This window comes from Peromyscus maniculatus, chromosome 23 (genome assembly GCF_049852395.1).
Source record: "Peromyscus maniculatus bairdii isolate BWxNUB_F1_BW_parent chromosome 23, HU_Pman_BW_mat_3.1, whole genome shotgun sequence".
Lineage (NCBI taxonomy): Eukaryota > Metazoa > Chordata > Mammalia > Rodentia > Cricetidae > Peromyscus > Peromyscus maniculatus.
In genome coordinates, this window is record NC_134874.1 from 16,171,290 (window position 1) to 16,192,189 (window position 20,900).

The 20,900-nt window shown below is 53.9% G+C and overlaps 1 protein-coding gene across 3 annotated transcripts in view; it reads right to left on the reverse strand.

Moving 5' to 3' along the window:
* Positions 1 to 20,900, reverse strand: part of Rilpl1 (Rab interacting lysosomal protein like 1) — a 37,546-nt gene that overhangs the window by 14,983 nt on the left and 1,663 nt on the right. For all 3 annotated transcript variants that reach the window (XM_006970685.4, XM_006970684.4, XM_006970687.4), the window contains exons 2-4: positions 12,944 to 13,094; positions 8,603 to 8,721; positions 7,152 to 7,373 (exon numbers count right to left, since the gene is read on the reverse strand). In XM_006970685.4, coding sequence (XP_006970747.2) covers positions 7,152 to 7,373; positions 8,603 to 8,721; positions 12,944 to 13,094 — 492 coding nt within the window. The remainder of the gene's footprint in view (positions 1 to 7,151; positions 7,374 to 8,602; positions 8,722 to 12,943; positions 13,095 to 20,900) is intronic.

Sequence of the window (20,900 nt, forward strand, 5' to 3'; positions counted from 1 at the left end):
TGATCTCAGAACAGGGGACAGCAGGATCAAGAGAGAGACACACAAATACACCACTAAGTGAGGATCCCTGGAGGGGTTCCTGGAGGCATGCTCCCTAGGCATGGGGTGCTGATGCATGTGTAGGAGTTTTCCACCATCTTTCAGCATCAGTGGCATGGACCAAAGATTGCAAACTAGAGTCCCGAGGGCCACACAGTGTACCCCACATTTGTTTAGATCCCTGCTGTGCCCTAAAACCTACTGGATTAGCTGTCAACTGTCTTGAGATCCGGAGACTCAAATTCCAAACCCTCCTGCCTCAGCCTCCCTCGTGCTAGGTCTACAAGTGTACACTATCACGCCCCAGTGAGCCTAGCGGTAGTTCTTTGTTGTTTGTTTCTGTTTGGTTTTGCAAGACAGGGTTTCTCGAGGAGCCCTGGCTGTCCTGGATCTCGCTCCCACAGATCCGGCTGGCCTCGAACTCACAGCGATCCACCTGCCTCTGCCATCTCAATGCTGGGATTAGAGGCGTGCGCCCACCTCCTGCAAACCCACCTTGACACGAAGGGTCCCCCTGCCTCCCCAGCAGTGGCCGTGTTCAGCCAAGACACAGAAAGCTAGGGCTGGAGAGAGATGGCTCAGAGGTTAAGAGCACTGGTTGGTTCTCCTAGAGGTCCTGGGTTCAATTCCCAGCACCCAACATGGCGGCTCACAAGTGTCTATAGCTGTAGTCCCATGGGATCTGATACCCTCTTCCGGTGTGCATAGATACATGCAGACAAAACAGCCATACATACCAAATAAATCAATAAATATTTTAAGGGGAAAAATCATAGAGAGGTTCCTCTGGCCTGGAGCAGGATCGGGTTTTTTTCTGGTAGTGATCATTAATCCCGCTAGAGCTTAGGCCAGTCTTAGCCAAGTGTGCGGCAGCTTTGCCTCTGAGTATTCACACCTGGAGTGTGGGAAGAACTGGGTTGCTATCAGCCATGACTCCGGTCTGTAGGCAGCCGGAGCAAGGCCCGTCCCAGCTGGAAAGCTAGAAGCTGTTCCTTCCACTACGGTCATCAAGCCAATCAGAGGGCCTTCTAGACTCATCCCACAAGGGACTGTAGGGTGGCTCGGGTTATCTCAGATAAACAGCTCCCTGGGGCCTCTCTGGGCACAGGTGCCAGGAGATGCCTGGAGGCCCCAGGAGCCACAGCAGAGGTCTGGGCCTCTAGCCTGAGGCATGGCCTCCTGGGAAGGCTCCCCCGCCGGGGGGATCACTGGAGCCTGATGATCTTAGTTCACGGCAGTCTGGACCCAGGACCCAGGATCTAAACCCTGGCTCAACCCAGCTCCCAGGCTCTTAGGGTACTGTGGGATTCTGCCTTTGCTGTTGTTATGAGACAGTCTCCCCATATGTAGCCCAGGCTGGCCTCAAACTAGAAATGTAGTTGAGGATGGCCTCGAACACCATCCAAGTGCTGGAACTTCAGGCATGCCCCGCCATGCCTGGCCCTGTAACACTTTCTTATCTGAAGACCTACTTCCTAGAAATTAACTGGATGCCACTCATCGTGATTTATTTTGCAACCCTGAAGCTGGAACCCAGACCTTCAATGGACACTGAAAATGGCTGAATTCTGTGGTTCATGGATTATATCTCTCAGAGTTTTATGTTAAAGTCCACAGAGGGATTTTGTCTACTGGAGTCAAACTGAAGGACAGTGTGAAAGGCAGGTGTGGAGTTTGAGGCCAGCCTGGGCTACATTGTGAGACCCTATCTCAAAAACACCATGAAGGAGTGCTGGGGGATGGTCTGTATGTCAAATTGCTCTGATTGGTCAATAAATAAAACACTGATTGGCCAGTGGCCAGGCAGGAAGTATAGGTGGGACTAACAGAGAGGAGAAAGGAGAGAACAGGAAGGCGGAAGGAGTCACTGCCAGCCGCCACCAGAACAAGCAGCATGTGAAGATGCCGGTAAGCCACGAGGCATGTGGCAAGGTATAGATTTATGGAAATGGATTAATTTAAGCTATAAGAACAGTTAGCGAGCCGGGCAGTGGTGGCGCACGCCTTTAATCCCAGCACTCGGGAGGCAGAGCCAGGCGGATCTTTGTGAGTTCGAGGCCAGCCTGGGCTACCAAGTGAGCTCCAGGAAAGGCGCAAAACTACGCAGAGAAACCCTGTCTCGAAAAACAAACAAACAAACAAACAAACAAACAAAAAGAACAGTTAGCAAGAAGCCTGCCACGGCCATACAGTTGTAAGCAATATAAGTCTCTGTGTTTACTTGGTTGGGTCTGAGCGGCTGTGGGACTGGTGGGTGACAGAGATTTGTCCTGACTGTGGGCCAGGCAGGAAAACTCTAGTTACAAAGGCGCTCAGTATACCGCTCCCTGGGTAGAGCGATTGCTCAACATTCACCAGGCCCTGGGTTCAATACCCCTGACTCTGCATAAACCAGGTGTGGTCAGCTGCGCATGGTGACACAGACCTTTAGTCCTAGTCCTTGGGAAACAGAGGCAGAGGCAGGGGGATCTCTGTGAGTTCCAGGCTAGCCTGGTCTACAGAGTGAATTCCAGGACAGCTCAGACTATGTGAAGAAACACAGTCTCACAAAACCAGGAAACAAAACAAAACAAAACAAAACAAAACAACAACAACAACAGAGCTTCCTCTATAGCTCCCATCTCCCTCCTCCAGCCCTGCCCTAGGACTGAACTGCACCCAGCCACACGCTGCATTCCCCAGCCTGGTTCCCGGCTGTTCCCTGCCTGGAATAGCTTGCTCCACATTCCACTGGAAACCTGCCCACCCGACCTGTCCCTCCCTCCCCTCCTCCCCATGCAGGGGCAAGCACTCTGCCACTGAGCGTGAGTGCTCCAGGGAACCTTCTGGATGGATGAGGGCCAGCCTGCCACGCCCCTCCACTTCAACGCCCCTCTCCCAAACCCCCACATTTCTCTACGTGGGTAGTATAAGATCCTGAACCACTGGCTGTCCCCTTCATCTCCCAGAAGCCCCAGGTCTCATACAAGCCGCTGCACTCCTGTCTGATTGACAAGCACCCTGGACTTCACACAACTGAGGCCAGCCAGGCAGAGCGATCCAGAACGTGGGCAGCCTTGATTTTATGCCTCATTTCTTCCTATTTTTTTTTTCTATTCGTATGCGCACAGAGGCCAGATGTTGACATCAGGTATCTTCCTCGATCGCTCTCCACTTTGTCTAGCTCAGCGATTCTGCTAGACGGGCTGGCTATGGAGGCCCCGAGACACCCCGTCTCAGCCCCTCCACAATGGTGGCATTACAGGCATAAGCGCCATCCGGCTTTTTCTATGTCGGTCCTGGGGATCCAAATTCAGGTCTCCAAACTCAGGTCCTCGAGCCTGCGTGGCAAACACTTTATCGGCGGCCATCTCCCAGCCCTTCTGTCTCTTCTCTACTCCTCAGTTGCCAGAAAGGGAAGGTAACACCAGCCTGTGCGGCCAGTTGGTGCAAAATGTCCTCCTTAAGGGAGAGACCTGGAGCAGGGCTGAGAATCACATGGTTCTTAGGGTGATGCCCTCGGGGACTCAGGTTTAGACCAGCCGTGCCTGGTCAGAAGGAGAGAGACCTGAGTCTCTGGGGCAAGAGTGTGACCCGGGTGACCACCTGAGTGTGGCCGAGTGGCTCTGTCTTGGGCATGCGCCTTCTCCCCGCTGTGCATCTTTGATTCCAGGCCTGCATTACTGCAAAGTCATTGGTACCTGCCACACCTCACTTCCGCTTCTGACTGTTCTCCATAAAACCCCAGGGCTCAGCACACCTGCAGAAGCCATGTTAAGGGACCCCCAGGCATTTCTGATGCAGCTCAGAGCCGGCGTGGCTCTCGCAACCGCCTCGTGCTCCAGAGGGCAGCTGTGACCCCGGCCTACCCACCCACACCCCTGTGCTCGCCCCTCAATCTCCAGAGTTCCGCTTGGCATCCTCCTAGCTTGTGGACCCCTCTCCAGCAGCAGCCGGGGACTCAGGAGGGCTCAGTACCTGTCTTCTAGACCTCTCCACACTGGGCTGACTCGGTGGTGAGCCAGCCTGAACTGGGACTCTTGGGGAAGAGGCTGGTGAGCAGGTTGCTACCAGGGACCACGTCATAGCAAGAGCCCACCTGAGAATGGATACCAACTTAAAGGCAACGAAACCAAAAGGGCCTGAGTCAGAATTCCTGCTACCATCCTTGGGGGCACCTGGAACGAGCTGTTCCTGAAGCTGTCTCAACCATCGAGTTCCAGTCACAGCCAACACCTCTCTCTCTCTCTCTCTGTCTCTCTCTCTCTCTCTCCCTCCCTCCCTCCCTCCCTCCCTCCCTCTCTCTCTCTCTCTCTCATCAGGTAACTGGACTCCATGACACTATACGCCAAAATCAGGTCGTAACCCTGTCCCTCTAAAGATGGCTTCTTCCTCACTTCTCTTCCCAGATCCTAGTGCTTCAGAAGCAGCTGGCCCAGATTCAACAGCTAGGCAAAGACTTCCCAGGCTGGAACTCAGTTGCCTGCAAGTTCATCTGCTCTTTGGGGTGACGAGCGAGGCATGTGAACATTAAATAGTCAGCGTACACCCAGGGAAAGAAAAGGCAAGCCCTGATTGTTCCTGTGTCCACTGGGGACTTGGTCTCACGCTCTACCTACGGAAAGTCCAGCATCTCCTCCCTGACCCCCTCCCACCCCCACCTCCACTCCCCACCCCCCATCCCCCGCCAGCGGCAGAAAAGCTGTGCCTTGGAAGCCATGCTAGCTGTTGACATTATGCGCCCATTTTGGGGTTATCTGTGTTTCAGACCGACTGTGCCCCCCTCCTGGCCCCAGGCCTCCTGACAGCTCTGTCCCACGGACAGGGAGGCCTCCAGGGCTCACGGCTTGCCTCTGCCTTCTTGTTCGCATCTTTAGAGTAAGTGGGGCTCACACCCCAGGTGGCCTTGAGCCACTCTGAGGCAGGACCGAGCGGATCAATGTCCCCAGTGTCACCCCGTGGAAAGGCAGCTCGGAGAGATCCTGTGTACTTCTTAGCAGCTCCAGCAGGGCTGGGTGTCCACAGCCCGGGGTGTGGCCTTGTCACCAGGCCTTCCGTTCACCTTTCCCCCTTCCCTGTCACACACTGCCTCAGGGGTCACCTCTCAAGTGTAGGTGTTGCTGGAAGCCCTGGTTACCAGCTCTTCCTGAGAGTCACAAGTGAGGACAATGTCTCACTACCTGGACAGTCTCTTCCTCTCCAGGGTGGCCATGCTGGGGCTCATTCCTTCCCTAATTTTTTTTTTTTTTTTTTTTTTTTTTTGAGACAGGGCTCTCTGTAGCCCTGACTGTCCCGGAACTCACTGTGCAGGCTGGCCTCGAACTCACAGAGATCCACCTGCCTCTGCCCTCCCGAGTGCTGGGATTAAAGGTGCGCGCCACCATCTCCTGGCTAGTCCTTCTCTTCTATACGAGGCCATAAACTCCAGAGACTCCTCCCCCTCCCTCCCCCTTCACAGCACCTGCCAACTCCTCGGACGCACACAAACTCCTCTCCCGTAGGAGCCTGCGGGCCTGGACCCAGCTTCCGCCTGGACCGCACAGCCAGCCTCTCACTCCCCTTCACTGAACACCAGCCACCTTCACCTTGATGACCCCGAGGCTCCTCCTGCCACAGGGCCTTTGCTCCGGTCGTTCTTCCCACCTGGAACTCGTTCCCCCTCCTCCTCCTTTATCCTTACTGATTCTGCCAATCATCTGCAAAAGCCCCCTGAGCCCATCCCAGACGAACCCACAGGGCAGAAGGAAGAGGATATTGTCCCCTGACCTCCACACACTGTGGCACATGCACAAGCACACACACACACACACACACACACTACACGTTAAAATCACCCATATGTAATTCACATACCACAACATCTACCCTTCATAGAATAAAGTCCAGGGATTTTCAGAATATCCCGAGGTGTGCAACCACCACCAGTGTCTAATTCCAGAACTTTCCCCTCATCTCCAAAGAAACCCTGTGCCCATTAGCCATTCACCACTGCCCCAGTCCCCCGCCCCACCCATCTACATTCTGTCCTGGATCTGCCCAATCCAGAAATCTCAGACACACGGGCGTCACACAGCTTGTGGCCTTCTGGGTCTGAATTCACTGGTCATGAATTCTTCAAGGTTCACCTATGGGGTAGAGCGTGCTCATGACTCAAGTCTTTTTCAGGGCTGAGTCATATTCCATGGTGTGGAATAAGGATGGCCAGGTTTCCTTATTCACTTCCTAATCAGGCATTCTTTCCATCTGTCAGATCTGATGAGTAATGCTACTGTGAGAATCTGTGTAGTTTTCCTTCCTGGGTGTTATTTTTGCCTTTGAGACAGGGTCTCACACAGCTCAGGTTAGTCTAGAGTTTGATACAGAGTTTACGGATGATCTTAAATTCCTAATTCTCCAGCTGTACCTTCCCGAGTCCTAGGATTCCAGACATGAGCCGTCAAGCCAGCTTGCATAAGTTTTATCTTTTTTAAATGTGCATATGTGTGTGCCTGAATGTGGGTATGTGTACACACGAGTGCAGATTCTCACGGAGGCCAGATGAGGGCAACAGATGCCCTGGTGCTGGAGTTACAGGCAGGTGTGAGCTTCCAAATGTGGGGGTTTAGGAACCGAACCAGGGTCCTTAGAAAGAGCAGCAAGTGCTCGGAACTGCCGAGCCATCTCTCCAGGCCCCTGTACAGGTTTTTTACATGGACTCAGGTTCAGTTCTCTTGGGTATCCATCCAGAACTTCCAGTCCCTATAAACATATGCTCCGTGGGACAGCAGCCAGGGCTAGGCAGTTCTTACCATCCCATTCTCTGTGTCTGCTACACAGTCAACAGTCACATGAATGAATGATTGGATGAATGAATGAATGATGAATGAATGAATGAATGAATGAATGAATGAAGGTGAGTAGCCATCATTGAATTGCATGCCCTCTCTCGAATGCTGGTGACCTGGGCTTCCGGTCCAGCTCTGCCCATGCCCAGTTGTGTGTCCTCAGGCCAACAGCGTGCTCTCTCGCTCTCTCTCTTCCTCCCTCCCTCCTCCCTCCTTAGGTAGAATGGGGAAAACAAGGCCGTTCTTCCCACGTGATCCTGGCCCACATCTCGGGCTCCCACACCGCCTCAGCACCAGCCTGCTGCTCACCTCGGCCTCCTCCTCCCCATTCTGGCCGTGCTCGCCCAGCAGCCTCTCGCGAAGCTTCCCGAGTTCTGCCCGCAGACTGCCCATCTCCTGCTCCTTGGTCTGCAGGTCGGCCTCGAGCTCCACCTTCTGCTCAATCAGGGCCTTCCCCTGGGCCTCCACCACGGTGACCCGGTGCCGAAGGTCGTGGTTGATCTTCATCAGCCTCGTCTGCTGCTGCTGCAGCTGGAGAGAGAAAGGGGCATCGAGGGGGGCTGCCACATCGAGGGGGGCTGCCACATCGAGGGGGGCTGCCACATCGAGGGGGGCTGCCACGTACAGTAAACCAGGCTGCGTACGGCACAAGGGAAACCCTCTTCGAGTAGAACATGCACAGCATAAACAGCTTTCAAATTTGTTTCTATTTTTACGACTGCTCACAAGGAATCTCACACACACACACACATACACACACATGCGCGTGCACGCGCGTGACTTTTTTTTCTTTCCAGATTTATTTACCCCCCCCACCCCCTTGGTTTTTCGAGACAGGGTTTCTCTGTGTAGTTTTGGTGCCTGTCCTGGATCTCCCTCTGCAGACCAGGCTGGACTCGAACTCAGAGATCCGCCTGCCTCTGCCTCCCGAGTGCTGGGATGAAAGGCGTGCGCCACCACCGCCCGGCTTATTTATTCTCTATGTGGATATGTGTTTTGCCCATGTGTGTGCCTGTGCACATGTGTGTCTGGTGTCTGTGCACCACGTGTGTGTCCGGTGCCTGTGCACCACGTGTGTGTCCGGTGTCTGTGCACCACGTGTGTGTCCGGTGCCTGTGCACCACGTGTGTGTCCGGTGCCTGTGCACCACGTGTGTGTCCGGTGCCTGTGCACCACATGTGTGTCCGGTGCCTGTGCACCACGTGTGTGTCCGGTGCCTGTGCACCACATGTGTGTCCGGTGCCTGAGCACCACGTGTGTGTCCGGTGCCTGTGCACCACATGTGTGTCCGGTGCCTGTGCACCACGTGTGTGTCCGGTGCCTGTGCACCACGTGTGTGTCAGGTGTCTGTGCACCACGTGTGTGTCCGGTGCCTGTGCACCACGTGTGTGTCCGGTGCCTGTGCACCACGTGTGTGTCCGGTGCCTGTGCACCACGTGTGTGTCCGGTGTCCGTGCACCACATGTGTGTCCGGTGTCCGTGCACCACATGTGTGTCTGGTGTCTGTGCACCACATGTGTGGTGCCTGTGAAGGCCAGAAGAAGGTGTCAGATCTCCTGAGACTGGAGTTGCAAACAGTTACGACCCGTCATGTGGGTGCTGGGACGCCTCTGGAAGAGCAGCCAGCGCTCTTAACGGTGGGGCCATCTCTCCGGCGCCACGCCCACCTCTTCCACCCCATGGTGTCTGAATGGAAGACCCTGGCTCTTGCTGCTGCCATGAAGGAGGAGAGTGGACTCGGGTCAGCGTGGGTCACTTACAGCCTCGACGTCCTCGTTCTTCAGGCCAAGCTCCCTGTCTTTGGCTCGGATCTCATCCCTCTGCTTGTCCACCACCTCCTTCAGCCTCTTCATCACCTGCCGCTCACGCTCGGACATGCCTGGGTGAAGTCGAGACCGGCAGGTGAGCCACCTTAAAACTAAGCGGTTTAAGCCCCGCTTAGTGTCACAGTGCAAGCCAGCCAGAGCTCTCTCCCCCATGCCTCCCATGGACCCTCCACACACCCCCGTGCCTGCTCCTGCCTTCCGTTTGGCCAAGCACATTCCTACCTTGCCGTCTCTCCCTCTCTCTTCCGTCTGCCTGAGGCTCTTCCTTCTGACCTCTTTCTGATCATTGCACACAAGATTCCTCTCAATGGTCCCCTCTGCACAATGGCTCCCCTCCCCCACTTTCACTGCCTCACTTTCACAATAATAATGAAGTCATGACAGGCATGACCCCACACAGGGACCTAGAGGTTAACCTCTAAAGTTCACTCGAACCCTGTAAGCCACACTTGGCTGTGTGGCTCTGGGCTCTCCTCTGCCTCTGTTTCCAAATTCATAAAATTGGATGGTAGCGGCTTGGAGAATGGGTGGAGCCAACACACACACCATACTATTAGGACCACGGCTGAGGCGGGCAAGGTACTGAGCAGCAGGCCTCCCACACAGAAGGTGCCTGCCAGTCATTCCTTTCAGGCATTTGGTAAAGCAGGGTGGGGTGGCACACGCCTTTAATCCCAGCACTCGGGAGGCAGAGGCAGGTAGATCTCTGTGAGTTCGAGGCCATCCTGGTCTACAGAGCGAGTTCCAGGACAGCCAGGGCTACACAGAGAAACCCCAGTCTGCAAACAATAACAACAACAAAAGACAAAACAAGAAATAAAAATCAAAAACAAAGAGGGGGCTGGGTGGGGAGCTGGCTCAGTGGTCAGGAGCACTTGCTGCTCTTTCAGGGGACCCCGGTTCAGCTCCCAGCACCCACATGGTGACTCACAACCCTCACTCCAGGTCCAGGGATCCGACGCTCTCTACTGACCTCCACGGCACCAGGCACACCCATGGTGCACACACACATGCAGGCAGACACACAAATAAACTCTACAAGAAACAACAAAAGTGACTGTGTGGTCAGCTTTGCTCTGTTCCGGGTGACAAAGTTCCTCCCCCAGAGCCCAAGGGCCGTTGGCAGGCCCACGCGAGTCCCTCTGCACCCCTTCTGTCCTGTGCTGGACAGTCAATTCATAGCCCTGTGTGTCCAGTTCTACAGCTGGACAGAGTCCCAGAGAGATTTAGAGGGATTTCTGTTTTGTTTTGTTTTTCTGAGACAGAGTTTCTCTATATAGCCCTGGTTGTCCTGCGACTCCATCTGTAGCCCAGGCTGGCCTTGAACTCACAGAGACCCTCTTGCCTCTATCCCCCGAGTACTGGTATTAAAGATGAGAGCCACCAATGCCTGATTACTAGAGGGTTTTTTTTTTTAATTTGTTTACTTTTATTTTATATGCATTGGTGTTTTGCCTGCGTGTGTGTCTGTGTGAGGGTGTCAGATCTTGGAGTTACAGACAGTTGTGAGCCACCATGTGGGTGCTGGGAATTGAACCCAGGTCCTCTGGAAGAGCAGCCAGTGCTCCCAAGCACTGAGCCATCTTTCCAGCCCCCAGAGGGAATTTTTTAATCTGTAAGGCTTCTGTGGTGAGATATAAGAGACCTAAGCACAGCACCTGCCACTACTCACAAATCCAGGGGCCCACATAGAAAGAGGTCCTCTTCCCCTAGCTCCCCTGTACAGAAATCTGACCCCTGAACCTGAGTCCTCAGATGGCTCTTGGTCCCCAGCCTGCTCCATGTCACTCCTGACTGGGACTCAAGGTCACCAGCACCGGCCCTCTTTATCCCAGGGCACTGCCTGCCCCATGCCGGTTCCTCTTAGTAGGTGGGGAACACTTGGTCCCTGCTGTGTGTTCCCATGGTTTCCCCACAAAATAAAAATAACCTTGAAGGCAGCCTGGCATCTGCCTGCCTCTTCGCTCGGGCGGAGGCTGCAGGCGTGGAGAACATAGCCAGTTCCCCGGGAGGCTCTGAGGAAGCTGGGCACACTCAATGCTAAGCCCATCTCCTGTGCACGCTTGAGGGTGGTCCACACGGGTCAGCAGGGTCTGGGAAAGCTGCAAGGGAAGAGCCACGGTCCCAGAGAGAAGGGGCCACAGGGGAAGCAGCTCAGAGCTGCCCAAGGCCTCTGAGGCTTCCTTAAGGTGGGCAGTGGGGTTCCCAGATCACCCCCAGAGGCCTCTGGGTGCATGGTAGGACTATCATAGGCAAAACCAAGATTTTTTTCCCCCTAAATAAAATGATTCCACAATTCCACTCCTAGAATCGGACCCCATAGAGCTGAAACCAGGTCTCCCACAAACACCCACAAGATGTTCACAGCAGCCCAAAAGTGGACACAACCAGAAAGCCCCGTCTGTGGATGAATGATAGACATGGTCCGTCTGTGAAATGGAATAGTATGCAGCTATGAAAAGACAGAGAACCACTGACGTTACTAAAATATAGGCAGACCTTGAAAACACTCAACTAAGAAGGCAGACACACTTATGAGAGAGGTACCACTACTGCTTTGTCTCTTTCAGGCCGGGCAACAGAGGCACACCAAGGTCTTGTGAGTCCGTCAAATGACGTGGCAAGTCAGTGCTGGGGTCAGGAGTCACAGCTGTGTGGTCTGGCTCCAGAGAGCATCTACTCACAGTAACACTCCGATGTCTAATCCACCAAACACTTCTCCACAGGGGACACCCATGAGAAGAGAATTCCAGACCAGGATTCAACTGTCTATGTTTTGTTTTTCCTTCGGTCCTTATCGGTACCTTATTTCATTTGTTTTGAATTTTATTACATTTGTGGGTGTGTGTGTCTCTGTGTATGTGTATATGTATATGCATGTCACACTCACTTGTGAGGAGGTCAGAGGACAGTGCACAAGAGTCCATTCTCTCCCTTTACCATGTGGGACCTGGGGGAGGGGCTTTAAACCCATGTTGTCAGGCTTAGCCAGAAGCACTGTGCACACCGAACCATCTCACTGGCCCTTGTCTGTCTGTGTTTGTTTTTTTCTTTTTACTGGCTATCATGGAACGTGCTATGTAGACCAGGCTGGCCTTGAACTCATAGAGCTCCACCTGCCTCTGCCTCCCGAGTGCTGGGATTACAGGCGTGCGCCACCACCACTGGTGTGTGCAACGCCTGGGATCCAACCCAGCACCTCATGCATTCTAGGCAAGGACTCTATTGACCGAGCCACAACCCCAGCCCCATACTTTATCCTTTCGATGTTGTAACCACAGATTCTACAGGGCCCTCATCCTGTCCATCAAACCAGAGGGTGGGGCTTTATGTGGACAGCCAAGGGTTTGCTCAGGCTGAAGAGCCGGCAGCCGGGTGTAGTGGCGCACTCCTTTAATCCCAGCACTCAGGAGGCAGAGCTCTGTAAATTGGAGGCTAGCCTGGTCTACATAGCACGTTCCAGGAAAGCCGGAGCTACACAGTGAGACCCTGTCTCAAAAACAGAACAAGGCGGGCAGTGGTGGCACCCCAGGAGAGAGTCAGGCATGAAGGTCCCAGGTAGGTTTATGGGACGGGTGGCAACTGATGGCCTCCAGTGCCAATCAAATCAGAATTGCTGTCCTCACTTGCCTGCTAGTCACCCTGTCCTGGTCACAGCCTACAGTCTCTAAACACAGAGAACAATCCCAACCTTGGACCCCTCCAGCCAGCCCCCCTCGGCCTCCACCATCTTCTCTTACCCTGGCCTTCTAGGTTTCCCTCAAACACTCCTACCCCGGGGCCTTGGCATGGACCACCTCACCTGCACATGGCACTAAGGTGACCCCGTGTACCACTTCGTTAGGGCTGAACTGTGACCATCCCAGTGACTGGATGAGCTAAAGCAGCCGCACGTTGCTACCCCATCCCCCCATCTCAGCTCTCACATCGTGTCAGCTGCCATCCATCAAAACAAGACATCTATGGAGTGTTGACATATTTGCCGCCTTTCCCGATATGCTCAAAGTTTCCAGTGGCCAGGGTCTGGCTTGTCCAGTGTGTCCCAGGGCCCAGAGGAACCATGTAGGAGGGGGCAGGAAACCGTGACAGCTAACTGAGTTCACATCACCTGTGAGTGAACTGAGTTCATATCCACATCTGTAATCTGGACATCCACATCCGCATCTGTAATCTGAGAGTCAACACGTGATTCCCACCCTGCCCGAGGACGCTCTGCTCCAGAACAGAGGCAGCAGCCTGAGTGGTCATGGGGATCGCCGGGACGGGGTGCCTCACCTTCCTGCTTCTGGAACTCCTCCTCAGAGAAGCCCACGTCTTTGTGGTTTAGGTTGGACATCAGTTGCTTATTCTCCTCCTGCAGCTGGGCGATCTGGGACAGGAGGTCCTGGGCCTCACCCCGCCACACATCCTCCACCAGCTCCAGCTCCTGTAGCGGGAGAGGGGGGGGGGGACACGGGACAGCAAGGGTCAGAGCCGGATCAGAGCCATCTAGGATCTCACCTGCCCATCCGAGAACTGCTCTGTTTCCGGGACTTGGAGCCATCCACTTCTCCCAAGAGGAGCAGAGCGGGTCTCCGGCAGGTGGCACACAGAGCCACAGAGGGCCTCTTCTGCTGGTGTGTGCACCACAGTGACGCGGTCCATGTCCGGGCCACACCTGTGTTCTCCGGCTGTGTGGATAAGCCATCCCTGGCTACGGAGTCCCGACCTTGCCCAGTCACCTCTTCAGGGCACAAAGAGGCTGCAGAGGTCCTTCCTGTGACAGGGGCCACAGGGCCAGGGTTCCTCTGCTCTCTGGGAAAGACATCTACTCAAGGCAGCCTGAGCAGCTTGCAATAACCACTCAGAGCCTCAGTTTCCCTCAGCGAGGGAACCAAGAACTTTCAGCTTTGAAAGACATGTAAGAGAATTAGTGGGATTAGTCCATTACCAGCTGTGTGTGGAGGCTGAAGTTGAGGCAGGAGGATGTCTTCAAGTTAAGAGGTTAACCTAGACTATAAGAACATCTCAGAAAAAAATCTATGCAATTTCAAAAAGATGGGGGCAGTGGCCCAGAGGTTAAGAGAGTGAACTGCTCCAACAGAGGATGTGAGTTTCGTTCCCAAAACCTTCAGTCACATGTTCACACCCATACACAGACACACAAACCCACACATTATTAAAAAGAATAAAAATAGGATCTGAGCAGTGGTGGCGCACGCCTTTAATCCCAGCACTCGGGAGGCAGAGCCAGGCAGATCTCTGTGAGTTCGAGGCCAGCCTGGTCTACAGAGCAAGTTCCAAGATAACTAGGACTACACAGAGAAACCCTGTCTTGGGAAAAAGAAAAAGAGGAAGAGGAGAAGGAAGAAGAAGCTGAGACTTGGGGTGAGTTAGAGGCTAGCCTGGGCCACTCCTCCCCCACCAAAAAAATAAAGAAGACCCAGGGAAGAAAAGACAGGCCTACACCTACATGATCATGTATACATTCAGAGGTCTATAGCAATGGTCCTCAAACTTCCTAACACCGAGATCCTTTAATATAGTCCTTCATGGTGTGGTGACCCCTGACCCCAACCATAACATTATTTTCATGGCTACTTTATAACTGTAAATTTTGCTACTGTTATGAATCGTAACATAAATATCTGTGTTTTCTGATGGTCTCAGGCAACCCCTGTGAAAGGGTCTTTTGATTCCCCCCAAAGGGGTCATGACCCACAGGTTGAGAACTACTGGTCTACAGCAATGTTGCTCACAGCAGAAAAAAAGCCCAGCCAGAGTCCACCAGCCCAGGAGGCACAAATCAAACCGACCTATCCCGACAATGGGCTATCATCTGGACATAAAAAAGAATGAATGGCCGGGTGGTGGTGGCGCACGCCTTTAATCCCAGCACTCGGGAGGCAGAGCCAGGCGGATCTCTGTGAGTTCGAGGCCAGCCTGGGCTACCAAGTGAGCTCCAGGAAAGGCGCAAAGCTACACAGAGAAACCCTGTCTCAAAAAACCAAAAAAAAAAAAAAAAAAGAATGAATGTTGCTAACACGATCCCCTGCTAAGAAGAGAAACCAGGTTAAAAAAAAAAAAAAAAAAGTCACACAGTGGCAATGCCAGTTCTATGAAATGTCCCAACGGGCACATCCACAGTGGCAGAGGTGACCTGGGGCTTCTGGCCAGAGCTCTGAGAGGCACTGGGTGTGATGGTTAGTGCACACAGGTTCCTCTTCAGAGGCAATGCAAACATTCTCGGCGGTACAACCGCGAACACGGAAGGAGGATGGGGCGCACCATGGGGGTGGGCTTGGCTACCAGTCAAGCTGAAGACAGCAACTTGCATCCTGTCAACACAAGCTTGCTTGTTTGAGGTGCTGGGAGTGGAACCCAGGGCCTCACACATGTTAGACAAGTATTCTCCAGCTGAACGGCAGCCATAGCCCCTCACTGGGAGATTCTAGGCAGGTGCTCTACCACTGAGCCACACCCCAGCCCCTCACTGGGGGATTCTAGGCAGGGGCTCTACCACTGAGCCACACCCCAGCCCCTCACTGGGGGATTCTAGGCAGGGGCTCTACCACTGAGCCATACCCCAGCCCCTCACTGGGGGATTCTAGGCAGGGGCTCTACCACTGAGCCACACCCCAGCCCCTCACTGGGGGATTCTAGGCAGGTACTCTACCACTGAGCCACACCCCAGCCCCTCACTGGGGGATTCTAGGCAGGTGTTCTACCACTGAGCCACACCCCAGCCCCTCACTGGGGGATTCTAGGCAGGGGCTCTACCACTGAGCCACACCCCCAGCCCCTCACTGGGGGATTCTAGGCAGGGGCTCTACCACTGAGCCACACCCCAGCCCCTCACTGGGGGATTCTAGGCAGGTACTCTACCACTGAGCCACACCCCAGCCCCTCACTGGGGGATTCTAGGCGGGGGCTCTACCACTGAGCCACACTCTAGCCCCTCACTGGGGGATTCTAGGCAGGTGCTCTACCACTGAGCCACACCCCAGCCCCTCACTGGGGGATTCTAGGCAGGTGCTCTACCACTGAGCCACACCCCAGCCCCTCACTGGGGGATTCTAGGCGGGGGCTCTACCACTGAGCCACACTCCAGCCCCTCACTGGGGGATTCTAGGCAGGTGCTCTACCACTGAGCCACACCCCAGCCCCTCACTGGGGGATTCTAGGCAGGGGCTCTACCACTGAGCCACACTCCAGCCCCTCACTGGGGGATTCTAGGCAGGGGCTCTACCACTGAGCCACACTCCAGCCCCTCACTGGGGGATTCTAGGCAGGTGCTCTACCACTGAGCCACACCCCAGCCCCTCACTGGGGGATTCTAGGCTGGTGCTCTACCACTGAGCCACACCCCAGCCCCTCACTGGGGGATTCTAGGCAGGTGCTCTACCACTGAGCCACACCCCAGCCCCTCACTGGGGGATTCTAGGCAGGGACAAAACCACTGAGCCACACCCCCCCAGCCCCTCACTGGGGGATTCTAGGCAGGTGCTCTACCACTGAGCCATACTCCCAGCCCTTCACTAGGGGATTCTAGGCAGGGGCTCTACCACTGAGCCACACCCCCAGCCCCTCACTGGGGGATTCTAGGCAGGGACTCTACCACTGAGCCACACCCCCAGCCCCTCACTGGGGGATTCTAGGCAGGGGCTCTACCACTGAGCCACACCCCCAGCCCCTCACTGGGGGATTCTAGGCAGCGGTTCTAGCACTGAGCCACATCGGCCGGCCTCTTTTCAGACATGGTCTCACTAAGTTGTCCAAACTGAACTTGAACTCACTTTGCAGCACAGGCAGACGTTGTTTTGATTCTCCGCCTAGAAGATTACAGGCTTGTCCACCAGGCCTGGATGTGCCAACCTAAGCTTGAACTCTGTTCCTACCACAAACAGCTGATCTTGGGTGAGTTCTTTAAACCGTGGATGCTCGAGAAATGACAATAGTAGGTCCCTTTGAGGACTGCCGGGAAGGTGAGACAGTCAGCTGGATGGGAAGGGTTTAAAATGGCACTGGGGACACAGAAGGTGTCTGCACAGTCAGGATGTGGCCACCCTTCCCCTCCGACAGTCTGTCACAGGCTGGCTAGGTGGCCAGACATCCAGTACCATATCACCCTCCCTCCCTCATCTCCTAGAGATGTTCCCCCATCCCTTCTTCTTTTTTTTTTTTTGGTTTTTCGAGACAGGGTTTCTCTGTGTAGCTTTTTGCACCTTTCCTGGAACTCACTTTGTAGACCAGGCTGGCTTCGAACTCACAGAGATCCGCCTGGCTCTGCCTCCTGAGTGCTGGGATTAAAGGTGTGTGCCACCACCGCCTGGCTCCCCCATCCCTTCTTTTCTGCCTGGAAACTGTGGCCCGTGACTATGTACACCCACAGCTGGTTCAAGGTCACAAGCCGAGTGAAGTGTCAGGTCAGGCAGGGAAGTCATGGAGTAATGGTCAAGGGACCTTCCTGCACACAGGAGTGGCCTGGAAACGAGGCCAGACCCTTCCTCTGACCCCAGCTGGGACAGGCTGAACACAGAGTGGCCTGAGTGGCTACCAGGAGCAACCAGCTAAGCAGATTGAACCATGGCCCCCACAAAGACACCCAGATGCTAGCCCCCAGAACCTAACAATATGTCGTCTTCTACAGCAAAAGGGACTTTGACCTCAGGAAGGTCTGGTGGGTGGATGTGACCATAGAGTTCTTGTCAAAGGTCAGCAGAGGTCAGAGTGAGATGACGTGGCATAGGTTTGGCCCTAGAAGATGTTACATGCTGGCTCTGAGGGTGAAGGAAGGGGCCATAAGCCGGGGGATGCAGACAACAGAAGCCGAAAAATACAAAGATTTCCCCTAGAGCGTCCTAAATCAATGGAGCCTCCCTGACTCCTGTTTTTTTTGTTTTTTTTTTTTGTTTTTAAAATGGCAGTTTTTGGTACTGGGGACAGTGCCCAGGGCCTTGCACACCTCAAGTACCCTCCCCCAGCCCTTTGTGTATTGTTTGAGACAGAGCATCACTAAGTTACCCAGGTTGACCTAAAACTTGCCCTCCTCTTGCCTCAGCCTGCCAAATGTACCACCAGGTCCAGCTGTTGAGTGTCACCCATTTCTGACTCTTGGCTTCCAGAACGGTTACCCAGTCCAGTCCACAATGGTGTTTTCTGGTATTACCCATGGTTCCTTGTTCCACGGTACTTCAGTGACCCACAGCACGAATTTACAACACATTTCTCCTCTGAATCGTTAGTGCTGTAATGTTATAGTGGCCACAGGAGATGAAGATAGATTTTAGCCACAGCTGGGTTTTTTTCCCCCTCTCATGTAGCCCAGGTTGGCCTCAAACTCCCTACGTAGACGAGGCTGAACTTGACATCCTGACCTTCTCCACTTCCCAAGTGTTAGGATTACGGGCATGCTTACAATGTCTGGTTTCTACGATAGTGCTGGGATTTGAACCCAGGCCCTCATGGATGCTAGGTAAGCACTTTACCAACTGGTTACAGCCCAGTCCTTTTCTCTTTTTCCTTTTTTTGATTTTTCAAGACAGGGTTTCTCTGTGTAGCTTTGTGCCTGTCCTGGAACTCACTCTGTAGCCCAGGCTGGCCTCGAACTCACAGAGATCCGCCTGGCTCTGCCTCCCGAGTGCTGGGATTAAAGGCGTGCACCACCACCGCCCTTGTTTTTTTTTTTTTTTTTTTAAAGATTTATTTTTAATTATGTGTAGGTATGTGTGCGTCTGCTTGTGGGTATGGGCCTCCCCGAAAGACCTCTCCGTGGCTGGCTCCTCACTTCACCCAGTCCTCACGGCAGGCAATGCCTCATATCAGGAACTTCCCTGACAGCCTCCCTCCCTCCTCGACAGCCTCCCTCACAGCTCCCTGCTTTACTTCCGTCACGGCACTTAACCATAAGCGGACATCCCTGCTTGTTTTTAAATATACGCACTCACGCTAGCAGGGGTGAAATACCATGCTGGACTCCAAATGGGAGCTTACGAGAAGAATGGGGGCCCACTCTCATCGGGCCTGACTTGACCAGGGACCCGTATGGTAGAAGGGCACAGTGACTCCTGTGGCTTGTCCTCTGACTTCCACGTGTGTAGCTCCTGGCCATAAATAAATAAAAAAATAAATAAATGTAATAAAATGTTTTTAACTTAAAAAAAAAAAACAAACACGGGATGGAGCCCGGGGCTGTGGCTCAGTAGGTAGGGTGCCTGCCTGGCATGCACAAAGCCTTGGTTCCGTTCCCAGGCCCAGTGGCTCACACCCATATTTCCAGCACCAGGGAGGTAAGAGGCAGGAGGATCGGAGGGTCAAGGTCATCCTCTGATGTATAACAAGTTCTAGGCCGGCCTGGGATACATTAGACCCTGTCTCAAAAATAAAAAAAAATAAATAAATAAATGAAAACTGTATGCAGGTTAGGCATGGAGACGCACACCTTTAACCCTAGGGAGGCAGAGGCAGGTGGCTCTCTGTTGAGTTCAAGTCCAGCCTGGTCTACAGAGAGGGTTCCAGGCCAGCCAGGACCTCACAGAGAAACCCTGTTTCAAGCAAAAAAAAAAAAAAAGGTTAAAAAATATTAAAAAAAAAAATTATTGGGTCCTGAGAGCTGGTCCTGCAGTCAAGAGCACTGGCTGCTCTTCCAGAGGACCTGGATTCAATTCCCAGCACCCACATGGTGGCTCCCAACCATCTATAACTCACCTTCTTCTGGCCGTTGTGGGCATGAAGCATGTGGCCCACAGACATACATGCAGGCAAAACACACATATATATATATATATATATATATATATATATATATATATATATATATATAAAATTAAACAATAAGTACTCAACTTATACCAGGGGGCGGTAGAGGAGCACCTGCCTAGCACGCTTGAGTTTTCCCCTGGATTTCACCTGCAGCACCACAGAGAAACAAGAAAACAGCAATTTGTATGCTGAATCCGCGCGAGAACGAAAGCGTCATGGACACACTGGTTTCCACTCTCTGTGTGAAAATAAACTTCCCATGTTTCCTCCTAGCATGTACTTCCTGTTGCTATGGACTGGCACGGCCCTAGTACTGCAGGCCCAACAGGGGCCAGACCGTCACTTGCATCCCCAAGTCCCCAGAACGGTGCCTGGAACAGGGAAGTACATTTGGGATTTGGGGGTGTGGAGTGTAGGGGGCTTGCGTAGCATGAATCCCGGCTTCACAACTCTATCCATGTAATTGCTGAGTGAACACCACAGACGGTGTGTTCCGTACAGGCATACCCACACAGCCCCTACTCTCCGGATTCCGTCACCCACCTGCTGCCTGAATTGAGGACCCGACTCGGCTTCCCTCTGCTTGGTACTGCCCACATCGCCCGGGAGAGCACTTTGAGCACCATGGCATGCCCAATAGGGCTGTGCACTGCCTAATCAGGCAGAACCAGGGGTCTGTGGCCTGGGGTGGAGCCATGAGCCCAGTGGGGTAAGTCTATGTGTCAGTGGAAGGGTAGGACGCAGCCATTTCTGAAGCCATGTTTACAGAGAGAGAAGGAGGGGGGGGGGCGGATGGAGGGCCGGGAGACAGATCAAGGGCTGCTGAGGTTTTTGTGGGAGGGGAAAAAAAAAAAGTAACTCAAAGCTGCCTCTGGTTGTAGAAGAGATCCGAGGACGACGGGCCTGTTCTGACCCTACGTGAAAGCCACACAAAGAGGCCCGGGCTGGGGAGGAGGGATTCCACTCTAGCTGTTTACAAACAAGCGCTGGTGCGGACTTCCTGGCTGCAGCTGGTGATATTCTGAAGCAACAAGTGCAGCTGAGAACTCCAGCTGACTCTAGTGACCTGTGATAGCCCAGCCCAGGCACGGCAGAAAGAAAGCATTGGGAGGGGACACGAAAAAGTGCCAGCGGGAACCTCTGGCAGACACTCGGCCTGAGCCCATAGTCAGGATTCAGCTGGACGGCAAGGACCTCCAGGGGGAAGTAGAAATGCCTCGGTGGGGGGCATCAATAACCCCTGGGGGGGCATCGCAGTGTGTCTCCCCAGAAAACCTCTGAGCCTTGGGCCTCTAGTGACAAACGCCTTTACCCACTGGACCGTCTTGCCAGCCCCAGGCTCTGGCCTGTGCCCTTTGTGTCCACTGGCTGCCCCCAAGGCTCATCACTGTCCTCTAGGGTGGGGACGGAGATTGTCTCGGGATGGCAGAGGACACCGTGACACAGAGAGGATAGCGATCTGTCCCAGAGCCCACAGCCTGCCAACTCGTGG